The 23,778-nt window shown below is 42.4% G+C and overlaps 1 protein-coding gene across 3 annotated transcripts in view; it reads right to left on the bottom strand.

Moving 5' to 3' along the window:
* The window catches only part of WT1 (WT1 transcription factor), a 99,967-nt gene that overhangs the window by 23,394 nt on the left and 52,795 nt on the right, over positions 1-23,778 (bottom strand). For 2 of the 3 annotated variants that reach the window (XM_082269872.1, XM_082269873.1), the window contains exon 4: positions 1,240-1,317. The exons of the other annotated variant lie outside the window; for it this stretch is intronic. In XM_082269872.1, coding sequence (XP_082125998.1) covers positions 1,240-1,317 — 78 coding nt within the window. The remainder of the gene's footprint in view (positions 1-1,239; positions 1,318-23,778) is intronic. 3 annotated transcript variants of the gene reach the window in all.

Raw genomic sequence — 23,778 nt, 5'->3', positions numbered from 1 at the left:
ATCTCATGGGGGAAAAGAAAAATGTCAAATTCCCTTTAACCGATCGCCGACCGCTGCGGCAGGCAGCCGTTCCCGCGTGAACCTTCTCCAATTGCCACCTGACACCCACAATCGCTCCCCGCGGAGAGAGATAAACGGTCAGCTGTTGTAAACACAGCTGACCATTCTTCTCCCTGGAATGATCACAGAGCTCCTGTGATCCTTCTATATAGGAACACAGGTCTCTGTGATCATTTCACAAGCCACACCCCCCCCCCACAGCTAGAAACACACCCCTAGGTACACATTTAACCCCTTGATCACCCACACTGTTAACCCCTTCCCTGCCAGTGCCATTATTACAGTGACAGTGCATATTTGTAGCACTGATTACTGTAGTAATGTCACTGGTCCCCCAAAAAGTGTCAAAAATGTCAGTCAGGGGTCCGATCTGTCCGCTGCAATGTCGCAGCCCCGCAAAAAATCGCAGATCGCCGCTGCCATAAAAACAAAACAATAAAAATGCCATAAATCTTCCCGTAGTTAGTAGACACAATAACTTTTGCGCAAACCAATCAAAATATGCTTATTGCGATTTTTTCTACCAAAAATATGTAGCAGAAAACAAATTGGCCTAAAATGTTAAAACATTTTGATTTTTACTTTTTTTGGGGGGGGGAATGTTATATAGCAGAATGTGAAAAAAATATATATATATTTTTTTCAGAATTGTCGCTCTTTTTTTTGTTTATAGCGCAAAAAATAAAAATCGCACAGGTGATCAAATACCACCAAAAGAAAGCTCTATTTGTGGGGAAAAAAGGACATCAATTTTATTTTGGTTCAGTGTCACACGACCGCATGACATCAATTTTATTTGAGTACAGTGTCGCACGACCGCGCAATTGTCCATTAAAGTAACGCAGTGCCGATTTTGCAAAATATGGCCTGGTCATTAAGGGGGCAAATCCTTCCGGTCCAGAAGTGGTTAATAAACTGAAATGACTATGTTAAAATAGCACTAAACCACAGCAGCCAGTGATAGTCCATCTTTTTATTTATTTGATTCTCATTTCTTGAATTTGATTTTATTCCTGTTGATTACAGCACACATTGCAAGCATAATGCGTTTTTCTGCCAGTCACAGTACTCATTACACACAAATAATACAGTGGAGTGTATAGAAGCAGAATAATGAAGACACAACAGTGCAGTTCTTATATACACAATGGACATGTAAACTTTTAGGGAGATTCTTACCCTTTCAGTGAAGAACTCAAATTCATCTGGTTCCATGTCATGCATTCTAGCTGGGAGGTCATCTGGTACAGATTATCACTGTGATAAAAGAACAGATGCGATAAATGAAACTCAGCAATCTGGTCCCTTCCAACCTTATCTACCATCTTTCAGGGTAAGGGATAATCTACGCAGGGCAATTTAAAGATGGTACCACTTGCTTTCAGTCACCTCATTAGTTTGAATTGCACAGGATAAATTTGTAGCTTAGTTGAGCTACTAAAATTATTAGTGATCAATCACTTGGATTATTGATCACTAAACCAATGGAACAAATGGCTTCTTGTAAAAGAAAAGCTACACAAGTGACATACTGTACATAGTGCTGAGGTGGGGTGGACTCCCAATCATGTGACAACCAATCACAATGATCAGAAACTTTGTCCAGCATTAGATCTACTCGGTGAGAGGCAATAGCAAGAGGTTGAATGTGGTGACTACATTTATTTTCTAGGCTGACAACACTCACTCACCTTACTATATCAGGACAACGGACACAAGGTAGAAATTAAACACCACCCCCACCCGCACCCCTCTTCTGTTCTCCATAACATCAGGGCCGTCTTTAACACAGGGCAAAAAGGGCAACTGCCCAGGGCCCAGTCGTTGTTGTGGGGCCCAAAGCAGCTGCCCCTTGAGCCCCCACTGCCTGCATATAGGAAATAAGTGGATTTTGGAGGGCCCAAGAAAATATTTGCCCAGGATCCAATCAATATTAAAGACGGCCCTGCATAACATAGAGCAGTGATGATGAATGGCACCCCAGATGTTTTGGAACTACATTTCCCATGAAGTTCAACTTCACTGAAGAGTGCATAAGCATTGAGCATCATAGGAAATGTAGTTCCCAAACATCTGGGGTGCCAAGGTTTGCCATCACTGACATAGAGGGACATGGTTTTGTAAATCTCAGAGAATAATGCAGAACAGCAGTATAGAAAATGATCAGCTTATAAAATTTCTGGCAAGATCAAGGTTTGTTTTTTTTTAATTTATCAAACATCTCTAACAAAAAAATGCTTTAAACAGTATGTTTACCGGAACAAAAGGGACCACATAGAAGAAGAAGTTTGTGTCTTGGTATGCGGTTGTTGAGATCATACACAAATAATCTTTAGCAGCATGTAGTAGAGGTCACATGATTGCACACATGATTGCACAACACTTCAGTCCAGGGGAGGATTGGGCCAGGGGGCAGGGGGGCAATTGCTCCCTGGGCCGCTCTGATGCCCCGTAAAAAGGCTGCACTGCTTCTGCCACAGACATGCCTAAAGGATTCCTGGTAAAAACTCCCCCACTTCTGACCTACAGAGTTCGGGTTGAAGACAACAACAGCTTGGATGGTGTAAACTGTGTCGGAGCAGAGGCCGGTTCCATGCCCAACTGGAGAGTCTTTTGCCCCGGCCAGCCCGAACCAAGCTGTCCCAGCTTCCCCCCAACCTCCCCCTGCTGGCCAGGTCAGGAACCCAGATTCATCCAGAAAGTAGAGAGTATCTGGAGCAGGGCTTCAGCTTGGAATGGGGAATGGGGGTCAGGAGGAGGCTAGGGAAAGTGGGAGGGAAAGTGGAAGGGGGGCTGAGTCGCTGCACCATAGGCTTCTGGTTTGTACTTGCCCCCTGGGCCGAACGTTGCCAGTCTGCCCCTGCTCCAATCATCTGCATATGATTGCAGTAAAATTCCACTACATTTAACATGAATATCCTTCTCTATGGGGAGTCATTTATTCCAGCTGTTTTGCAACCAATTGCTGAATAAATATAAGTATACATATTTTGATCTATGGTATTACCATTGCAGTACTGGGAGAATAGGTTGTACATTTACATCAGTCCCTGCCCTCAAGGAGCTTACAATCTAAGGTCCTAACTCACATTCACACAGTTTGGCCAATTTTGACAGGAGCCTATTACCATATCAGCATGACTTTGGAGTGCGGGAGGAAACCTATGCAGGCAAAGGGAAAACATGCAAACCTAATGCTACTAGGCGGAAGTGCTTATGATTTGTTTCCGTTTTGGTACTTTGTTCTCTGCCCTTTACTATTACAGCATCTCACTGCAAGGTTCCATCATTTTGGAGTTCTCATCATGTCCACCCCGTAGCTGCTTCCATATAATATCTCTGATTCATCAGGCTTCAAGCCCAGCTCCAAACAACTTAATAGATATGGAAAGACAATAATTCTTTCTATCAAGTCTGTTTTGCTGTTCATTACCTGTTTGCAGGGCAGCCATCAGAAATTTTGGGGCCCCTTACACAGTTTTAGGCCTGCACCCCCCCCCCCCCGTGCCTGACCACCAACATTCCCCAGGGCCAGCCTACCATGTCATCATCCTCCTCCAGTCCCATCTCCTCCATGCCAGGAAAATAAAGGTGAATGGTTCTAGTAAATGTGGCCCCTCCTCTCCAGGCGTGAACAGCTGGAGAACAGGGGCAGGGCCTACAGCTGTGTTTGAGGGCTAGTGAGGGGCAGGACCCCCCACATAGTGCCAGTCTGCAAGGGAACGGCGGAGCTTACAATTGAATGGTATTGTGAGGAGAGGTGGCAATCCTACCCTGTTTGGGCCCCCTCTGGACGCCCGAGCCCTCTACATGTGTATGGGCTGTACCCCCCTGATGGCGGCCCTGCCTGTTTGGAAGGATTTCCCCTTCGTTCCTGTTTTTTGGACAGCAAGTTGAAGGGATCACCTCTCTCTGTGACACAGACAGTAAGAAAGAGCTGACAGGGGCTCTAAACATTCCCTATTTAACAAAAAAACAACAACTTTGCTGTAGTTGGTGTCCCTGCTGCAGAGAAGGGAATGGAAACCTTAATAAAAACCTCTCTAAACAAAACAAAAAAAAAAGTTTTGTCAGGAGCTTGGCTTTAGATTGTACTTAATGGTAATTAAGGTGTGCTAATTGCTAAAGTGGACTCTTAATATTAATTGAAAGTGCTCTGCCAAAAGCATTGAATAGGTTCTCAGCCAGGTAATGCAGTAGTGGTTTTTGTACTGCACACAAGGCACTGCTTATTGATGTAGATGGTGTAGATCATGGGTGTCCAACCTTTCGGCTTCTCTGGGCCACATTGAGTGTAGAGAAATTTTCTTGGGCCGCATATAAAATATATACTATAGTTAAGGTATATAAGTAATAAAACGCTACCGCGCCCTTCCCGCGCCGCCTCCCCCTCCCCCCCCCGCCCCCCTGCACTAATTTAACACAACTAGAGGATGACCAATGAAATTGAATCAGTATACGTAGGTTTACTTCTTCTGAGAGATATTAAAGGAACACTCCACTTCATTGATTTGAAGTCATGGTGGTAGGAGTCAGAAACACTGCACATGCTGGTATATTTACAGTTATGTGCTGGGGGATAGTTACACCCCTAGCACCTATGACTTAGGCAGCCAGAAAATGTACATGTATGAACGAGGACATGACATATTATTTACAAAACACAACTAGTTATTAAAAAACACATTGCAACAATTTACACACGCTAATGCACATACCTTTTCTACTTATTTTGCAGACTGCTGGTGGTTACTGCTGGTGGGTAATGCTGGCGGTTACTGCTGGCGGGTAATGCTGGTCATGCGGGTACTGCTGGAGGTAGCAGCGGCTGCAGTATAGAGCAGAGCCGCTGCTTTCTGTATGGCTCCTGTCACAGGTGGAGTGCATTTCATATCACTCCGCCTGTGACAGAATCGGAACTATACAGGAAGCAGCGGCTCTGTCACTGACTGAAGACATCCTAACACTCCCGCAGCAGCCGGGAGATCGCATGGCGCTTGCAGCCTAGTGTGTGCCCATCCAATGCAGCCTAAACAGTGCCCATCCAATGCGTGCCCATCCAATGCAGCCTGTTCAGTGCCCGTTCTATGCAGCCTGATCAGTGCCCATCCAATGCAGCCTCACCAGTGCATGCCCATCCAATGCAGCCTGATCAGTGCCCTTCTAATGCAGCCTCGCCAGTGCATGCCCATCCAGTGCAGCCTCACCAGTGCGTGCCCATCCAATGCAGTTGCAGCCTCTGCCTACAGTTGGTTGGAAGCCGCTGTGGTCTTGCCCCTGACTTGACTTCCTTCATCCCCAGAAAAAAAAAAATTGTCAGGGGGCAGTGGGCCGCATTGGCTGCAGTTCTGGGCAGGTTGGACATGCCTGGTGTAGATTATTATTCAATAAATTTCAGTTAATACCAAAAAAAACATTTCAAATACCCTCCTTTGCAAAACAGTGTTATCTAAATAACAACAGGCGCACCCTAATTCCAATAGGTATCGAGAGAGAGTTTTCTGCATCTTGTGTTTGGCTTAGTTATGATATGAATGCCTAAGCCAAATGAGCTTTTTTTACTATTCTCAATACTGTCTGTGAAAAGTTGAACATAAACACCAAAGTCATACCTCCCAACTTTTTGAGATGGGAACGAGGGACACCTATTAGCAAAAGTATGTAGGCATAGGACACACCCCCTGCCACGCTCCCCTTAAAGGAGAATTATACAAAAAAAATGATTACCGTATATACTCGAGTATAAGCCGAGTTTTACAGCTAATTAAAAGCTGAACTGATAAGCAAATATTGTCATCAAAAAGTGGACATTTACTGTCTTAAAATAAATCCACTAGAACCCTAATCACCCTTGACACACAGATGGAATTTAGAAGAGATGCTGGAAATTCAGATTGCTCCAGAGAGGGGTGTGCTGGACCATGAATTAGTATTAGCTAGTTAAAGCACTAGGTCTAGTCTACAATATGCTCTAATAGTGGAACACATAGTATAGAGCTCAGGAAGCTTTGCAAAGTGGTGTCTGGAGTGCCTCATAAGAGCCCACTGCCTCCTTCACCACTAATCCTTGGCACAAGCCAAGAAGTGCATGAATGAGCTATCCTGCCAGGAAGTATTGAAAAAAATTCAGATGCGCCAACCCTCACAGAGGCCAGAGGTTGCTTTAGGGTAGCCAAACTGAGATCGGTAGTTCTATTATTCCACATAAAGAAGGACATTAGTGCATGCACTGTTTGAAGAAGGATCATGGAAGTCATATGGAAGCGTTTCTAATAGGGATCGACCGATTATCGGAAAAGCTGATATATCTAGGGCCGATCTGCACTTTCTTGATATATGGGAATCGGCTCCTGAGGTTACCGATATTGCCGATATTTCGGGAAAGTGCTGTACCGGAGTGATGCCTGCAGCTAGAGGAATCACCCTGATACCGGTGTCCATAGCCGACGGTCGGCTGTCTTGTAATGACAACCGATGCCCCCCCCTCCCGCCGCCGTCCACGGTTTGCCCGGGTCTCCTACCTGCACGGCCGCTGAAGAGAAGACCCGATCAAAGCCACATTCGCCCATGTAAAAACCCAGAAGTGATGTCATGACATCACTTTCGGGTATTCGGCGCCAGATTCAAAAAAATAACTGCAGAGGAGGGGTTTGGGGTCTTTTATGGCACTTTTCCACTGCAAGTACCGGCTCAGCTCTACTCGGCCCTGCTTGGCCCTGCTTGGCCCTGCTTGGCCCGTTTTGCTTTTCCACTGCTGGTACCAAATGGTACGGTGTAGGAACGATTCGGTACGGTACGGTATGGTTTGCTTTTCCACTAAAGTAGTACTAAAATTAAGTGGGTGGGATAACAACGGGGTGGGTGGGATTCTCTGACCAATCAGTGGCTAGTAGTGACTGCATGCAAAGGATTGTGGAATATGGTACCGGGTATGGTACCTCTTGGAACCACAATCGAGGTGGTACTGTTTTTGAGAGCCGTACCGTTCGGTTCCATGCAGTGGAAAAGCGCCGCCGTACCGTACCGTACCATACCATTCCTACACCATACCATGCGGTACCAGCAGTGGAAAAGCACAAAAGCAGGCCGAACCGTTCGGTTCCATGCAGTGGAAAAGCGCCATTAGACCCCCAGATCCCTCCACAACAGTACCTGTCAAGTGTAAAAATAAAAAAATAAAAAAAATGTTAAATGTACAAATATAATGTGGCCAAAATATCGGTATCGGCAACGAAAATCCGATATCGGACGATCACTAGTTTCTAAGCACATATAAAAACCTGGAAGTAACTTCATATTATTTAGGTTCACCTTTCCAATGGGAGTAAAGACCTTCAGGCCTCAGATCTGGATTTTGCAACTTGCAACAGTGTAAGATTAGGGTGACAAAATCTGTGACATCATTAGTCACCTGTATGCCCAGGTATTTTATTTTGGTTACTCACTGGAGGGGCAGTGTCATTATCTGTACGGGATCAAGTGGCAGTATTTGCCACCTGCCCCAGTTCATTTTAAGGTCAGAGAAAAACAAATATTCCTACAGAGTCCCAGAGTTACATTTTAAACTTAAAGTTCATCTTTTTTGTGCCAGTATCCAAGCCTAACCCCTCCACATCTAATGATACCAGTGCTGCAAGCAAATTCTACCCTATACATTGTTATTACATAAACTGTCTACACTATTCATTCTTCCATGACATACATTTTTTTCAGGAGTCACCAAGCTAATTGTCTTTGTTTGCAGGTCCTTAGCCTAGTCTGGAGTTATATCTGCCTATTAAAGACAGGCAAAGAATAAGGCAATCGCTCATTACAGGGTCTGGACTGGCATAAAGCTAACACAATATTCTTCATATTAATTCTAAAACTATCTTCTCTCCTGCAGTTTCCCCCGTCATCCCGTGCTGGTCTGTACCACTGCATTTAGCAATTCCACAAATTCTTCCTGTACCGCCAGTGTAATTAATACCTCCAGGACCATTTTTTTTTATTAGAAATACCAGCTCAGGGAAGTTACAGCAGGAGATTCTTTTACACTTGTGTTGGAATGACACGTCATTTTTAACTTTAAATGTGTTTTTTTTTTTTTTTTTTCGCCCTGTTCTGCTGGGTTCTTTTCAACAAGTGGTCTCATTTTTCTCCAGATTGTCATTAATCTAAATGTATTGCATATCACTGTGTTCCCTTGGAAAGCTATTACCTTTGTTACTAAACAGTGCAGCCAAAGTAGGGCACTGATCTGCCTCTGGTTAATTACGTTTATTAACCTTTCCAATACCAAAAGGGTTCATGCATTGGGCTTCTTAAAAACTCAAATTTCCATAAATAGTTGACATAACTTATAGAATTGTTGTAAATTTTTTTTTATAATTTAGCATTTCGTATTACACCATTCACATTTTTGCATGTGTTTTTAACAGTATCCTTCAGCATTCAATCAGATAATCATTCAAATTTGTAACTAAGACATAAATACAGTAAAACCTTGGATTGAGTGTAACTTGGCTTGAGAGCGTTTTGCAAAACAAACTAATTTTTTTTATAAATTTTGATAGACAAGCGATGTCTTGATATACAAGTAGCGTCATGTCACAACAGTGTATAAAAGAGAAGAGAGGCGCCTCTAAGTGTAGTAATATGGTTACATTCAATGAAGGTTCAACATTTAGAAACTCACATGGTAGACTATTAAAAGTGGCACATATAAGTATGCAGGCATCGGAGGTAAAGTCGTCCACATAGACCATTCTCCGCACCACCGTCAACATCATCCCTTCCACGCTGCGCTCAACGAGCGATTCAAGCCTTTAGATTGCTCTACTGCAGGGTAGGCAGTTAAGACTGACAGCGGGGAGGAGGACGGTATATGTCAAGAATGGGCAAACTACGGCCCGGCGGACCTTTTAATCCGGCCCGGGGAGCGCTAGCTAATTTATTAATTTACAGTGGCAGCCGGTCCTAGGCTTCAGCAAAGGGTGGACCCGGGGCGCAGAGCAGTGCGCCCCAAGCCCACCCATTGTGTGGCAATAGCGAATTAAAATTCGCTATTGTCACACGGATCCTCCTCCTGGCCAATCAGGAAGCGGGTCTAATACCAGCTTCCTGATTGGCTGCAAGGCAAACCCCGTGCCATTGGCCGAGGAGGAGGCGGGAGGACTCGAGGAGACACCGGGGGACTGAGGAGAAGCCGCCGCTTCTGCTGCAATTAAGTGCACTGGTTTCGGGGGGCCACACTGCATTGAAGAGGGCACGCACGCTGGTCTCTGCATTGAAGGGGGCATGCACTCTGGTCACGCACGCTGGTCTCTGCATTGAAGGGGTCACGCACGCTGGTCTCTGCATTGAAGGGGGCACGCACGGTGGTCTCTGCATTGAAGGGGGTACGCATGCTGGTCCCTGCATTGAAGGGAGCACGCACGCTGGTTTCTGCATTGAAGGGGGCACGCATGCTGGTCTCTGCATTGAAGGGGGCATGCACGCTGGTCTCTGCATTGAAGGGGACATGCACACTGGTCACTGTGCATTGAAAGGGGGCACGCTGGTCACTGTGCATTGAAAGGGGGCACGCTGGTCTCTCTGCATTGAAAGGGGGCACGCTGGTCTCTCTGCATTGAAAGGGGGCACGCTGGTCTCTCTGCATTGAAAGGGGGCACGCTGGTCACTTCATTGAAAGGGGGCACGCTGGTCACTCTGCATTGAAAGTGGGCACACTATACCTTAATTACTGAATGCCCCTTTCACACTTTTGTGACCTCAAAGTCACGCAATTTTTTACAGCGTTTTTTGCCATCCACTCTTGGTCCGGCCCCCAGGTCCAATATATGAACCCATTGTGGCCCTCGAGTCAAAAAGTTTGCCCACCCCTGGTCTATGTGGACAGCTTTACCCCAGATGCCTGCATACCTAGATGTGCCTCTTTTAATCATCCACCATGGGAGATGCTAAATGTTGAACCTTCATTAAATGTAACCATATTGCTACACTTAGAGGCGTCTCTCTTCTCTTTTCTCTTCTGTAGCTCCTGCTGGATTTTGCTTCTTATCCCCTTGTGGAGGCGCCATTTGTGGATGGACATTTTATGGTTACACAACCTATCACATTGCTATAATCTTTTTATATGGACTATAAACTGAAAGACTTATGAATAAATGGTTGTGGAACGAATCATCTGAGTTTCCATTATTTCTTATGGGGAAATTTGCTTTGATATAAGAGTGCTTTGGATTACAAGCATGTTTCCGGAACAATTTATGCTCACAATCCAAGGATTTACTGTATATACATGTATATTTACAGTATCTATCTATCTATCTATCTATCTATCTATCTATCTATCTATCTATCTATCTATCTATCTATCTATCTATCTATCTATCTAGATAGATAGATAGATAGATAGATAGATAGATAGATAGATAGATAGATAGATAGATAGATAGATAGATAGATAGATAGATAGATAGATAGATAGATAGATAGATAGATAGACAGATAGACAGATAGACAGACAGACAGACAGACAGACAGACAGACAGACAGACAGACAGACAGACAGATAGACAGATAGACAGATAGACAGATAGATAGATAGATAGATAGATAGATAGATAGATAGATAGATAGATAGATAGATAGATAGATAGATAGATAGATAGATAGATAGATAGATAGATAGAAGAAAGGAGGTGCCTCTAAGTGTAGCAATATGGTTACAGTTAATAAAGGTACAACATTTAACAAACTATATATATACATATACATATATATATATATATATATATATATATATATATATATATATGTAAAATCCATGATTTTCCATAATTGTTAAACATATGATTATACCAGTCACATTTACTGTTATATTATATTGTGTTTTGTTGTAGTCCTTTTGAAGGGGATATTTTTTTCTGACCCCCTGGAACCCATTAGCAGTTTTTGTACTGTAAACCAATAAATGAATTTAGACTCTTTTATCGCTTGGTCTGTGCCTCCTTCCATTGATGCATGTATTTTTCATGATCATCCAAATTTCTAACTGCTGATAGAAGGTGTGGCCCGTTTTTTCCCTGTTCTCTCATCATATTCACAGCTTTTCCATCTCTCTGTATTCTGCCTACTGAATATTGATACAGGGCAGGATCCTCAAGCGTTAAATATAAAAATATGAGCACATTTATCTAAAGATTCTACTTATATTTCCTTTCGTTACTTATTTTAGTTATACTTATGAAATCTCTGATGACAAGAATCATAACTGGTTTTCCACTTCAATTTAAATTTGGGTTCCTGATTTTTTTTTTTTGGCTCCAGTAGAACTATCATCAATCAATCTGATATAGTAAATACTTACATAAATATACTTTACTTACTAAAATATGTCTATTTTCAGAGCTATCTTTTTCCATAGAAACTTTTTTTCAGACTCATCCTAGTATTTGGCGGTCCATAACCTCGTTTATAACTATTCTTCTATGGTAAAAGGAAGCTCTAAAACAGATATTTGTAGCAAATAAATCCATTATTGCATTAAACTATGTGATTTATAATAAATGTTAAAAGTAAAAGGTCAATAAAAGTAAAAAAAAATTAAATATATTTTTTCAAATATTTTTTGACATTATTTGCAAGCAGTCTTTGTTTTACACATAATACTGGGTGTTTCAATGATTTAGTCTATGCAGAGAATACTGTGTTTTTAAGCTTAAAGTGGTATTAAGCCCAGAAGCAAAGATTTATTATTATGCAGCTTACCAATTCTTATGTGTAATAGCTGCATTATTTTTATTTGATTTTTGGCTTTCTTTCTTCTATTTTCACCTGGCGATCCAGCCAGCAAATCTGTTGTTTTTCAAAAGAACAAGGTCTCCAACAAAATGTATAAGTTACATAGATGGGACAAACCATTATTCACTAGCAGGGGTGTTTACAATGGTCTGAGTGCTGCTGTACAAAAGATTACAGTAGGCAGTAATTATGATTCTGGTAGTTACATCTGATTGATTTTAAAGGTTTCTATAAAGATTTTCCAAAGACATATATACAGTAACTGCATTAATAATAATATGATATATAACAATAATAATAATAATAATAATAATAATAATAATAATAATAATAATAATAATAATAATAATCCTGGTATCCTAGATGTTGTCAGGATGGGAAACATAGAAAGATCCTAAAGTGCATCTGTAATGAGAGACATTTAGGGACTGCCATTGCTGTTCTCCTTCTGAGAATGCTAGTTACCTGGCTACATATGAGTCACATACCAAGCACACAGACAATCAGACAGAAGTCAGAAATATTCATTTCTATACTTGTTTTAGACCAGTATATCAGAAAGTAGCCAAAGTGTCAGTAGGATAGCCATGGAAAGAGCGTTTTCAGAGGAAGAATTCAGCTACAGCAGCTCACAGATTTCTCCTATAACAGGATCCAGACAGAGTCACTGTTGGATTTACATGAAAAATCTCCAGCCAGATTTTTTTTTTTTTAATTTGGATTCAACCCCTGTTGGCGTTTTACTGCTCTCTGGCAAGAGATTTCCACTCACTCACTGTCACTGTGATAACTGTTTGACCCACTCGCCTACTGGCCACTTTTACCCCCTTCCTGCCCAGGCCAATTTTCAGCTTTCAGTGCTGTCACACTTTGAATGACCATTGTGCAGTCATGCAACACTGTACCCAAATGAAATGTTTTCAAACAAATAGAGCTTTCTTTTGGTGGTATTGAATCACCACTGGGTTATATTTTGCAAAACAAACTATATAGACTGAAAATTAAAAAAAAAAAAAACATTTTTTATAGTTTGTTCAAAATTTTGCAAACAGGTAATTTTTCTCCTTCACTGATGTGCACTGATCAGGCTACACTGATGGGCACTGAAAGGCTGCACTAATGGGCACTGATGAGGTGGCACTAGTGGGCACTGATAGGTGGCACTGATAGGGGGCACTGATGGGCACTGATGAGGTGGCACTGATGAGGCGGCACTGGTAAGCACTGATGGGCACTGATAGGTGGCACTGATGTACACTGATGTGACGGCACTGATGGGCACTGATGAGGAGGCACTGATGAGGCTGGACTCACAGGCGGCACTGATAGGTGGCATTGATGGGCACTGATTGGCAGCACTTATGGGCACTGATAGGCACTATTAGGTTGCACTGATGAGCACTGATAGGCAGCACTGATGGGTGACATTGATGAGTACTGATGAGGTGGCACTGATAAGGCAGCCCTGGTGGGCACTGATAGGTGGCACTGATGGGTGGCATTGATGGGCACTGATTGGCAGCACTTATGGGCACTGAGAGGCACTATTAGGTGGCACTGATGAGCACTGATAGACAGCACTGATGGATGACACTGATGAGGAAGCACTAATGGGCACTGATTGGCAGCACTAATAGCCAGTAATTGGCAGCACTGATGAGCACTAATTGGCAGCACTGGTGGGCACTGTTTGGACTGCACTGATAATCAGGACACTGATAATCAGTGCCCTAATTATCAGTACTGATGTCCCTTTAACACAAGCCGGTTATCTGCTCTCTTCTCTCCTCACGACACAACATGAGGAAGGAAAAGCCGATAACTGGCTTGTGTTTACTTCCGCGATCAGCTGTCATTGGACACAGCTGATCACATGGTATGGGGCCGCTGTGATTGGCCCTTTACTACGATCTGTGATCAGCTGAGTCCTAAGGGGAAGGAGTTGATTAACCCAAACAGCAACCATTTCGATTTTACATTAGGCAGCAAGGTGGCTAAGTGGTTAGCACTTCTGCCTGGCAGCATTAGGGTTGTTGGTCTGAATCCTAACCATGGCACTCCCTGCACAGAGTTTGCATGTTCTCCCTGTTCCTGTGTGGGTTTCCTCCGGATACTCTGGTTTCCTCCCACACTCCAAAGACATGCTGGTAGGTTAACTGACTCCTGTATAAATTGGCGCTAGTATGTGTATGTATGAATGTGAGTTAGGAACCTTAGAGTGTAAGCTCTTTGAGGGCAGAGACTGAATTGAATGTACAATATATGTGTAAAGAGCTGTGTATATTGATGTCGCTATATAAATACCTATAAGTACCTGTAATAAATAAAATAAATAAATACACACACTAGAAAAAAAGGTGGAAAAATCTAGTGCCGGAATCATATTGGTTGTGATGACACAAGGTAGTACTTAGACAGTTAATAGTTTGGAATGCTGTTAAGAGTTTGAAGAGGGAAAAACTCCAGCGCTACCAAGGTGACGACAGTTTTACTATACTGCATGATCCTAAATGGGAGACCTGGCCTTCTATTGTATGAGAGAACAATTATTCTGAACGATCTTGGATGAACAGAGCCTGAAATAAATGAAGTGATTTGTATTGCTCTTCAAACTTGGAACTGAGTGATAGGCCTAAATGGAACATGTATAAGTCAAATCTGAAAGGGTGACTGTAATATGGACCTGCAGAAATCATTATCTCTTTAAATAAGAATCCATTTAAGGTTTATTTTAATGATTCTGCAGATTCATTTTTCTGAGGATGTAAGTGCCTAGTATTTATTTTTCTGCCATGTTTGTGTCTGGATAATCAAAGCTCGTCTAGAACATCCACAAAAAGATTTACCTATAACAAATTAGAATATCGTAATATTAACCACTTTACCACCGGAGGATTTTGCTGTCTTACGTCCAGGCCACTTATTGCGATTCGGCACTGTACGAATTTAACTGACAATTGCGCGGTCGTGCGACGCTGTACCCAAATGAAATTTACGTCCTTTTTTTCCCACAAATAGAGCTTTCTTTTGGTGGTATTTGATCACCTCTGCGCTTTTTATTTTTTGCGATATTAATAAAAAAATGCAAAAATTTAGAAAAAATAGCAATATTTTTCTACTTTGACAGTTAAAAAATATCCAATATATTCAATTTTTGTCATATATTTCGGCCGATTCGGCTCTGCGTTACTTTAACAGACAACTTTATGTCCCTTTTTTCCCCACAAATAGAGCTTTCTTTTGGTGGTATTTGATCACCTGTGCGATTTTTACTTTTTGCGCTATAAACAAAAAAAGAGCGACAATTTTGAAAAAATAACAATATTTTTCAAATTTTTTTATATGAAATTCCCCCCAAAAAAAGTAAAAATCAAAGTTTTTTATCATTTTAGGCCAATTTGTTTTCTGCTACATATTTTTGGTAAAAAAAATCGCAATAAGAGTATTTTGATTGGTTTTGCGTTTACTAACTAAGGGAAAGATTTCTGTAATTTTTGGTGTTTTTTTTTTTAACGAGTAATGACGGCGATCTGCGATTTTTTTTGCGGGACTGCGACATTGCTGCGGACAGATCGGACCCTTGACTGACATTTTTGACACTTTTGGGGGTACCAGTGACATTACTACAGTAATCAATGCTATAAATATGCACTGTTACTGTAAAAATGACACTGGCAGGGAAGGGGTTAACTTTTATTGGAGAGGGAGGGGTTAATATATGCCTGGTGCTTACTGACATGTGTGGGGGGAGGTCACTGAGTAACACAGGGACAAATCGCAGGTTCAGTTATGCTGAATCCTGCAATCTGACCCTGCCTGTCACTTAGGAGATCCGCCCGCTTTGTTTACACAAGCGGGCGGATCTCCACACTAGATCCCCGACGATCGGGGAAGAGCAGCGGTGATCACCGCCACTCCTCTCCATGCCCGACTCCCGCTGTAACTGTAACTGTAACTGAATGCACGTGCGCCGCCGACAGAGGGGATCGTCTGGTGACGTAGGTCTACGTCGCCAGACGATAACGAACCACTTTGCCGCAGTACAGTCAATGTGACTGGTCGGCAAGTGGTTAAAGTGTATGTAAACCCCAACATTGAAGGTTTGTTTTTTTTTTTATCCATTTTGGCCTTTTAAATATACAGTTGAATTTAGTTATAATTGTTTCATAGGTGCAAAAAAAATCTGTTGATCCTGGCAGAAATCCAGGAATTTTACCTTCTTATGCTCTCTGTCTGTGTTGCACTCTTATCAGTTAGCATTGTTCCCAGTTCTCTCTGTGGACTACAGAGCGTCCCCTTCTTAAGTCATGATGATAAGTTGAGGGGAAAGTGTTCAGTAGTCCTTACCAGGGATGAGCTCAGGTCTGGTTCAAATTAGGTATAGATTGAACCCAAGCTTGGACCAAACCAGAGTTCATCCCTAGTCCAAACATCAGCCATTTTAAACCGGGGTTCTCTGGAACCCGTTGGTTCCTCCTGAGGTTTCTAGGGGTTCCTTGAGCTGTGGATAATTTACCTCCCATTTGATGGTGCCTACAAAATTCCAGTGCCAAGGGCACCTGGCAAGTCAGCAGAGTGACACCAGATATCTCTTTAGCTGTTTGTAAGGGTGGCATTCTGGCCACCACTGTACACTGGGCATTCTTTTAAGGGGAATTTTTCTACTGACCCCTAATAAATTTGATTTTAGCAGGGGTTCCCTGGGAGAAAATGTCCCTGACCCAGCAAAGTGAAAATAAACATGGCCTCAGACTTGGTGGTTAGTAGGAGGAGGGAAAGTGTCCTATCATTGGTATCAGTGGGAAGAATAGTACCCCATCATTGGTATCAGTGGGAAGAATAGTACCCCATCATTGGTATCAGTGGGAAGAATAGTACCCCATCATTGGTATCTGTGGGAAGAATAGTACCCCATCATTGGTATCTGTGGGAAGAATAGTACCCCATCATTAGTATCTGTGGAAAAAATAATGCCCCATTGTTGGTGTCAGTGGATGAAATAGTGCCTCATATCATTGGGGGGAATAGTGCCCCGAAGGCCAGATAAAGGCTGGCAAAGGGCTGCAGTTTGGTAACCACTGGTCTTTATCAAGCCCTAATATAGGTCCCCTATTGCATCTCAAGAGGATTCTAATAATTAGCGAATTGAATAATAATCAGGATTCTAAAAATCCACTGCATAAACTCTGCAGAAGGGGAAGTCCCTTCCCCCGAAATGCGTCGGATTTATTTGATGATCTTAACCAATAAATATTTTTAAAAGTCCTCTGAGTTATATGAACTTTTGCACTAGGCACTCCCCAAAACTCACCCCAGATGAAAATAAAGAGAAAGAAGCCTGAAAAAGAATACTAATGCAGCTACTACATCTTAAGACGGGTAAGATGCAATATATTATATCTTTGATCTTTAGATTTGATCTTTGGATTTAGATACGGTCTATCAAGGCTTATCTAGCCATAGAATATTCAAATATTTGGACTAGGCAAGCTTGCATCCATTTAGAGCAGTGCGTGAAGATTTAAAACACTGAGCAAATCCATAAGCAATAAGAATGTAGAAACCTTCACCAAAGCTAAACTGATATGTAACCAATCAGCAGATAATATTGCTCACAAAACTAGAGCTGTCATTTTTATCCAATCAGAATGTTTGAAAGGTTACAGGGCTAAAATAACACATGACTAACCAAAACAATAGGGCCCAGTTACACTGTTACAGTTTAATGCATGTGTTGTAAAATACAAAAATGCATTTTATTAGATCATTTTGGAGGTAATGGAAATGTGAGCAATGGCAGACATATAGGGGGTTATTTACTAAAACTGAAGTGTGCAAAATCTGCTGAAAGTCTGCATAGAAACCAATCCACTTCCAGGTTATATTGTCAAAGCTTAACTGAACAAGTTGAAGTAAGAAGCTGATTGGCTATCATGCAGAGCTGCACCAGATGCTGAGTGCTCCAGTTTTAGTAAATCTACCCCATAGTGTCAGTTTAAAGTATAACTAAAGGCAAAACTTTTTGTGAGTTTTGGACGGATTGGAAAGGGATTAGAGCACCGTTCAGTTTTTATTGCTGTCTGTGCCCCCATTAACCACTTAAGCCCCGGAGGATTTTCCTGCTAAAAGACCAGGGGGTATTTTGCGATTCGGCACTGCGTGACTTTAACGGACAATTGCGCGGTCGTGCGACGCTGTACCTAAACGAATTTGACGTCCTTTTTTCCCACAAACAGAGCTTTCTTTTGGTGGTATTTGATCACCTGTGCGATTTTTTGATCACACGCTATAAACAAAAAAAGAGCGACAATTTTGCAAAAATAACAATATTTTTCACATTTTTTTATATGAAATTCCCCAAAAAAAAAATGTAAAAATCAAAATTTTTAACATTTTTGGCCAATTTGTTTTATCCTACCTATGTTTGGTAAAAAAAATTGCAAAAAGCGTATTTTGATTGGTTTGCGCAAAAGTTATTGCGTTTACTAACAAAGGGAAAGATTTTTGTCATTTTTGTTGTTTTTTTTTTAACGCGTAATGGCGGCGATCTGCGATTTTTTTTGCGGTACTGCGACATTGCGGCGGACAGATCGGACCCTTGACTGACATTTTTGACACTTTTGGGGTTACCAGTGACATTTCTACAGTAATCAGTGCTATACATATGCACTGTTACTGTAAAAATACACTGGCAGTGAAGGGGTTAACTTTATTTGGGAGGGAGGGGCTGTGTGTGTCCCTAGGGGCGTGATTCTTACTGTGATTGGCTGTGGCTCTAGCTGTAAGGACACTGATCAACGGATCTACATACTAGATCCGTGTAATCAGTGTCTTTACAGCGAGGAGAATGACAGGCAGCTTGTTTACACAAGCTGCCTGACATTCTCCCTCTTCCCCCGACGATCGCCGAGTGGCCGGCGGACATCGGGTCCGCTGGTCACACGCGCGGGGGGGGGTGCGTGACCGTGCGGGAGCGGGAGCGCGCCTCCGCGGGCGCTCGCTCGCTCCCCAGACCCTCCCAGGCTAGTGACGTTAATTAACGTCACTCTGCCTGGCAGGGGCTGACCGCCGCAGTAAATCTACTTGCGGCGGTCGGCAAGCAGTTAAGGAGATTCACCCTCTCTGTTTGTCCTGTTTATCATTAATATCGAAAGTGAAAGTAAAAGAAAATCCCAAATTTTGGGTTGTCCCCAGAAAGGTAATAGTGGGGATATCTTCCAATGGGGACACTAGTTCTGATAACCTGGGGGTCCCTAAGGAATTCCCCTAGTTTGCAGGGATTTCCTCTCACTTTCTGTTTGACTATGGGACAGGAAGTGAAGGGGAATCTCAGCAATGGGACACAGAAGGCCAAAAAAAATCTTAAAGGGTTTATAACTAGGGATGATCGAACTTTTGAAAAGTTTGGTTCGACCAGAACACCTGAACTTCCCGAAAGTTCGGGTCCGGATTCCAGAACCCCATTGAAATCAATGGGACCCGAACTTCGGTAATCAAAAAACATCATTTTGAAGCCCTAAAACCCAATAAATGCCCCTAAAAAGTGCCTAGGGTTCTGGGTCATGCCCCAGGGACTATTAATCACACAAAATAAGTTCTTAAAAATTGTCGTTTTTGATAGAGAGCCAATTATTGAAAAAATTATTGAAAAAAAAAAAAAAAGAGATTTCTTTGGATTTAGTGTCTGGGGGGGTCTAAAAAGTGTACCTGTGAAGTTTCAGCTCTGTAGCATGTCCAGAACCAGAAAAAAAAGATAATTTTTCGTAGAATTTTTATTAGCGCAGGGATGGGGTTCCGCTACTTTCACACCTGGGCGTTTTTGTTTCAGGCGTTTATTGGGCATTTTTTGGGCGTCTTTGGAGGCAGGCATGACATCTGAACTTCTGTATAGGGGTATATATACACACACACACACACACATATATATATATATATATATATATATATATATATATATATATATATATATATACACATTCACACATATAGGTGTGAAAGTAGCGGAACCCCATCCCTGCGCTAATGAAATTATTTGCAGGGATGGGGTTCCGCTCCTATCACACCTATATGTGTGTATGTGTATATATACATATATGTGTGTGTGTGTATATATACCCCTATACAGAAGTTCAGATGTCATGCCTGCCTCCAAAGATGCCCAAAAAATGCCCAATAAACGCCTAAAACAAAAACGCCCAGGTGTGAAAGTAGCAGAACCCCATCCCTGCTCTAATAAAAATTCTAAGAAAAATTATCTTTTTTTTCTGGTTCTGGACATGCTACAGAGCTGAAACTTCACAGGTACACTTTTTAGACCTTTTTCTTATGACGGTCACCCTGACATGGATGAATTCGGTCACCCTGGCATACAAGGAGGGGAGCCCCATCCCTGCTCTACTATTAATTCTAAGAAAAATTATCTTTTTCTTATGGTGGTCACCCTGACATGGATGAGTTCTGTCACCCTGGCATAGCAGTCAGAGTCAGTTCACCCTAAACTACACTACGGTCACCCTGACACCTAACACTTTCCCTACAGAAACTAGATTATTGAATCTAACTATAGTGGAAAATAGTACCCTAACTACACTAGATATCCCTTTCCTCACACTAATAATTGCTAAATGACACTTTTGCAGCAGGAGTAACAGAACTGCTTCCAATCACTTCCACAGCCCCTGTATTACAGTGCTAGAGATTTGGCGGGGCTATCTTATATACTGGGGGGCATATTCACTGCTGATTGGCCTCTCTGGACCCCCTAGTCACTCCAATTACATTCCTAGCATCCTCCTGCCCCTCAATTGGCTTTTACTGATGTTTCTGGTCCAATCACGGGCTTTTAAAGCCCAGTTCCTGTCCCATTGCATTTTGGGCGGTTCTGGTTGCCGAATTCTGAACTTTTTCCGCAAAAAGTTTGGAATTCGGCCAAATTTCAAACAGTCAATGTTCGGGTCGAACCGATGGTCGACCCAAACCGTTCGATCGTCCCTAGTTATAACTCTCCCTTACTCTATCCAAAATGTAAAAAAAGAAAGTTTTCCCTATAGTTCTACTTTAAGGTTGTATAGGCTAATAATAGCTTGTAAACTGTAGTCCGGGTAAAAATATAAAAGCGGCATAGTGTATAGAGCGAAAAACATGAATATGTCTGGAACCCGATTCCATATCTCTTAGTCATAACATGTTTATGAAGAGATCTCCTTGTGCTTTAGGGTTGACACTAGTGTTTATTCTGGGAGATAGCTATAGTCAGAAAGTTACTTCATCATTTACAAAGTGTTCCAGTGTTTGCAGACTTGCTACATCCAATTTGCAGATCTAGCAGTTATTGGGGAAAAGGTCAATATCCTGTACTTTACTGAAAAGGAAAAGATTTACAGTATACACAGTCAAAATGTTGGGTTTCTGAGTCAAGAAGAAATAAAGAAAAGTGTTACTAATGCCTGCTATTCCCAGCACACCTGTAGCTGCTTTTCAAAGATTAACCGGTTGCTGCGCATGTACACACCATACAAATGCAACACTGGCCGGCCGATGTTTCTGTACCGAGAGCACGCTCACTCTCCATCCCACCCCCTCCATACAAAGACCAGCTCTTGGACCCCACTAATAATCAGTAACCGGTGGGACTAATTCTCGATCATATGACCCCTGTGACAGTCAATCACAGCAGTCACATGATCACTTTTTTTCTTGCCCCTGTACAGACCCTATTAAATGGACACCGAGGATGGGCAGGAAGGGTTTAAAGGGCAAAATAAAATAAAGTAAAATGTTATCTTCTAGGGCGGTTGCACACGACTTCACTACAGTTAGGCTACAGCCAGTGCCGAAGGCTTCTTGCAGATGTTTTACATTTCAACTCATATTATTTTACTATTCGGGATACACTATATTACCAAAAGTATGAGGACACCTGGCTTTATATACACACATGAACTTTAATGGCATCCCAGTCTTATGCCTCGTACACACGCATCGATAGTTGGCCGTGAATTTTCGGCCAACGTCCGATCGGTCGATTTTCGGCTTGTTAGTATGATGCTTTCGACAACCGACTCCGACTTTTCGGCCGAATAAAATCTGGTGTGCAGGCTATAAAATTTTTGTTGGCGTCAACACAACAGCCGATTTTCCGTCAGTCAGTACAGATTTCGGCAGACAAAAATCTGATGAGCAAGACTGGGCATGCTCAGAGAAGAAAAAACACAGGGAAAGTAAACCAGCACATGATCTCACTTCTGAAGTTGTTTTTTGTTGGCCGAGAAAATTTGTGTGCAGTCTAGAGCACATTTCAACCAACACAACAACACTGGACAAAAGTCGGCCGATCGGTCGGCCAATAATCGTTGCGTGTGTACGAGGCATTAGTCCGTAGGGTTCAATGTTTAGTTTGCCCACCCTTTGCAGCTATAACAGCTTCAACTCTTCTGGGAAGGCTGTCCACATGGTTTAGGAGTGTGTCTATGAGAATGTTTGACCATTCTTCCAGAAGCGCATTAGTGAGGTCAGGCACTGATGCCGGAGAGAAGGCCTGGCTCGCAGTCTGTGCTCTAATTCATCCCAAATGTGTTCTATCGGGTTGAGGTCAAGACTCTGTGCAGGCCAGTCAAGTTCCTCCACCTCAAACTTGCTTATCCATGCCTTCATGGATGTTGCTTTGCACTTGTGTGCAGTCATGTTGGAACAGGAAGGGGTCAGGTGACCCTAAAAGACCTATCCTAGAGGACCCCCAAGAACTTTCAGAACATTCCTAATCAGCTGACCTTTTTTGACCTATCACAAAACCCCCACATTGAAATCAATCAATGGGGGGCTTGAAACTCCTACCACCACAATCCCATGAGGGAAAGGGAAATCTTAAAACAGGCACATTCATTTGCTTTGTTGTGTGATGAAACACCTAGCTAACAGGTGGGAAGCCTCAATTTTTTTGCTGTGTCGCGAGGTACAGTATCAAAGGTTATGATGGCATATACGGTGTCTGGGAAAATGTTGCCTAATAAGCATAAGCAGGGTCAACTGCTATTAGATTCTATTATTCACCATCCAAGACTTATATTTGTCAAATCCCAGCAGAATTCAGGGTGTCTTGGATGCAAAAGATGCTCCAACACCATATTAGGTAACAATTTTGTTCTTTTACCTGCTGTTTCCATATTTTTGTCCAAACCCATTATTTGAGCATGATGGCCACTAGTTGTTTGGGAGAAAGGTCATTCAGCAAATGGGCACTGATAAAAAAGAAAAAAGAATTATCTGGGAACCACGATGACCCATAAAAGACTAAATGTGGGTATACAAGGATCAAAATTTGCCCTGTACAACAGGGACCGGCCGAGATTTGATCCATCTATGGGCAGGTTGAATGTACCCAAGTCGATCCACCAACCGGCTTGGGGACAACCAGTCTGTCAGAGTTTTTACATTCTGGCAGCTATAGCTGCTATCAGTAATCAATGTGTTCTGCCAGCCAAGAAGGTTCCCCGTCCTAACCCCCCCCCCCCCTACCCAACTAACTTAAACTATATATTTTTAAACAAATGCAGGTTATCATTCATTTCAGTTCCCCTTTTTTGCGGGGTGGGGGGACTAGTACGGGAGGACGTCTCCCCCTCTTTTGCTCTTTTTCTTTTACTTTTTTCCTAATTCTTATTCTTATCCCCATTCTTATACTTATTCCTCTTCTGCCCTCTGCTCTTTCTCTTTCTTCTTTTTACTCCTTTTGTTTCCCTTCTTCTTTCGGGGGTCTGGAATTATGCGGGTGGTGTAAGCTCTGAGATGTGGGGCTATGGCTTTGGATCCCAGACTGAAGGTCTGTGCCTTATCGGCCACTTGAGCGGTGGCTACAAGCCTATTGCCTTGTTGCCATGTTAGCTATATTTCTTGAAAGTGTCTAAATACTGGTTCTCTTGGTGGGAGGGGGTA

The sequence above is a fragment of the Pelophylax lessonae genome (assembly GCF_965119305.1).
Source record: "Pelophylax lessonae genome assembly, chromosome: 10".
Lineage (NCBI taxonomy): Eukaryota > Metazoa > Chordata > Amphibia > Anura > Ranidae > Pelophylax > Pelophylax lessonae.
The sequence above is the reverse complement of the archived record's forward strand: the minus strand, read 5'-3'. Positions and strand labels throughout refer to the sequence as shown.